The sequence below is a fragment of the Bison bison genome, unplaced genomic scaffold (assembly GCF_000754665.1).
Source record: "Bison bison bison isolate TAMUID 2011002044 unplaced genomic scaffold, Bison_UMD1.0 scf7180017862568, whole genome shotgun sequence".
Taxonomy (NCBI): Eukaryota; Metazoa; Chordata; class Mammalia; order Artiodactyla; family Bovidae; genus Bison; species Bison bison.
The window spans coordinates 7,574-8,938 of NW_011493140.1; the positions used below are offsets into that span (position 1 = coordinate 7,574).

The following is a 1,365-nucleotide window of genomic DNA, read 5'->3' on the forward strand; positions in this document are numbered from 1 at the left end:
TCATAAGGCAATGGGACAGACCTGGCCCAGGCTGAGAGTCACGAGTGGACAGGTGTGGTCCAGTCGGGTCTGAGGTGGTCCGGGTGTGGCCCACAGGAGCTCTAGGCGCCCTGTCCGATCATGTTTCTGTAGTTGGGAGTGATCGACTGCTTCAGCTCCACCACGGATGAGAGGATCCACTTCACCTGCCGGGGAGAGTGGGGTGAGTGCAGCCTGAATCTCACCGGGCTGCTCCCAGGGACAGGGAGTGGACAGCGAGTGGACAGTGAGGGACAGTCAATGGTTGATGAGGGGCTCTGAGGGGATCCTGGGGACAGAGGGGGCCCGAGGGCCAGCAGGGTGGCCTCCCACCTTGAAGAGGGTCACGGTGGCGCTGTAGCAGACACTGAGCAGGAAGAGTGTGATGAAGATGGAGATAGTCGTCCAGAGCCCGTCCAGCTCCCCGTCCTGGGCGTCCGCACAGATCTCCTCCTCCAGCAGCAGGTCTGCACAGGGAGGGGTGGTCAGTGCTGTGTCTGCCCACGGGGGGCTGGGCAGGGTCACTGGGGTAGGGCAGGGCTCCCTCTGGGTGGGGGGAAGGTGGCGTGATCTCCCCATGGGCCAGGCAGGGGTCACCTGAGGTCAGTCTCTGGGGCCCAGCCCCAGCCCCAACCCCTCCAGCCCTGGCCACTGCCTGGGCCTGGCCTGTGGTGTCCTGCTCCCATCCTGAGCTGTGCCCTGAGCTGGGGCCCTGACCCCACCTCCCCGCAGGACAGAAGCTCAGTTCCGGGCCTCCTCTGCCCTAGGGGCCAGGCCTGGAGCCAGGAGGGTCAGGAGAGCACACGTTCCTGGGCCCTGCCCCCGGGGAGGGAGGGCTGACAGCACCGGGCCTGAGGGGTGCTGTGCCCGAGGGGTGAGGGTGTCGGGACGAGGGGCTGAGTGGGGATCTAAGCCTGCTAGGGAGGGGCGTGGGTGCCCCAGGGGAGGCGAGGGACAGATGTCTGACCTGGTCAGTGTGCTCAGTGTGGGAAAGGGCCACTGAGCAGCCCATGGGCGCTGGAGGGTGGGGCCCAGCTGGTGTCCACAGGGAGGGCTCACAAGACCCAGCTCTGGTCTGGGCCCGTGGGGTCACCCCATGGGTCCCCGAGTGCGAGACCTGAGTGTGTGCAGGCGTGTGGGTGTGACGGGGTGAAGTGTGCTCATGTGCGGATGCACACCTGAGTGCGTGTGGAGGAGGCTTGGTGTGGGCTGTCTCGTGTGCGTGCGGGGCTGGGGCTTGTTGTCTGTGGTCTGGGCTCCGTGTCCACAGGGAGCAGCTAGGTCCCTGCCCTGGACATTCAGGGCTCCTGGCCTGGGCCCCTTTCAGGCACAGGGATGACCTCCCCA

At 66.3% G+C, this 1,365-nt stretch overlaps 1 gene segment (V, D, J or C); it reads right to left on the reverse strand.

Annotated features, from left to right (window-relative positions):
- Positions 1-6: 6 nt before the first annotated feature.
- LOC104983425 overlaps positions 7-1,365 on the reverse strand; it is a 4,252-nt gene continuing 2,893 nt past the window's right edge. Inside the window, 2 exon segments of the C gene segment in view lie at positions 7-185; positions 352-564. Coding sequence covers positions 102-185; positions 352-564 — 297 coding nt within the window.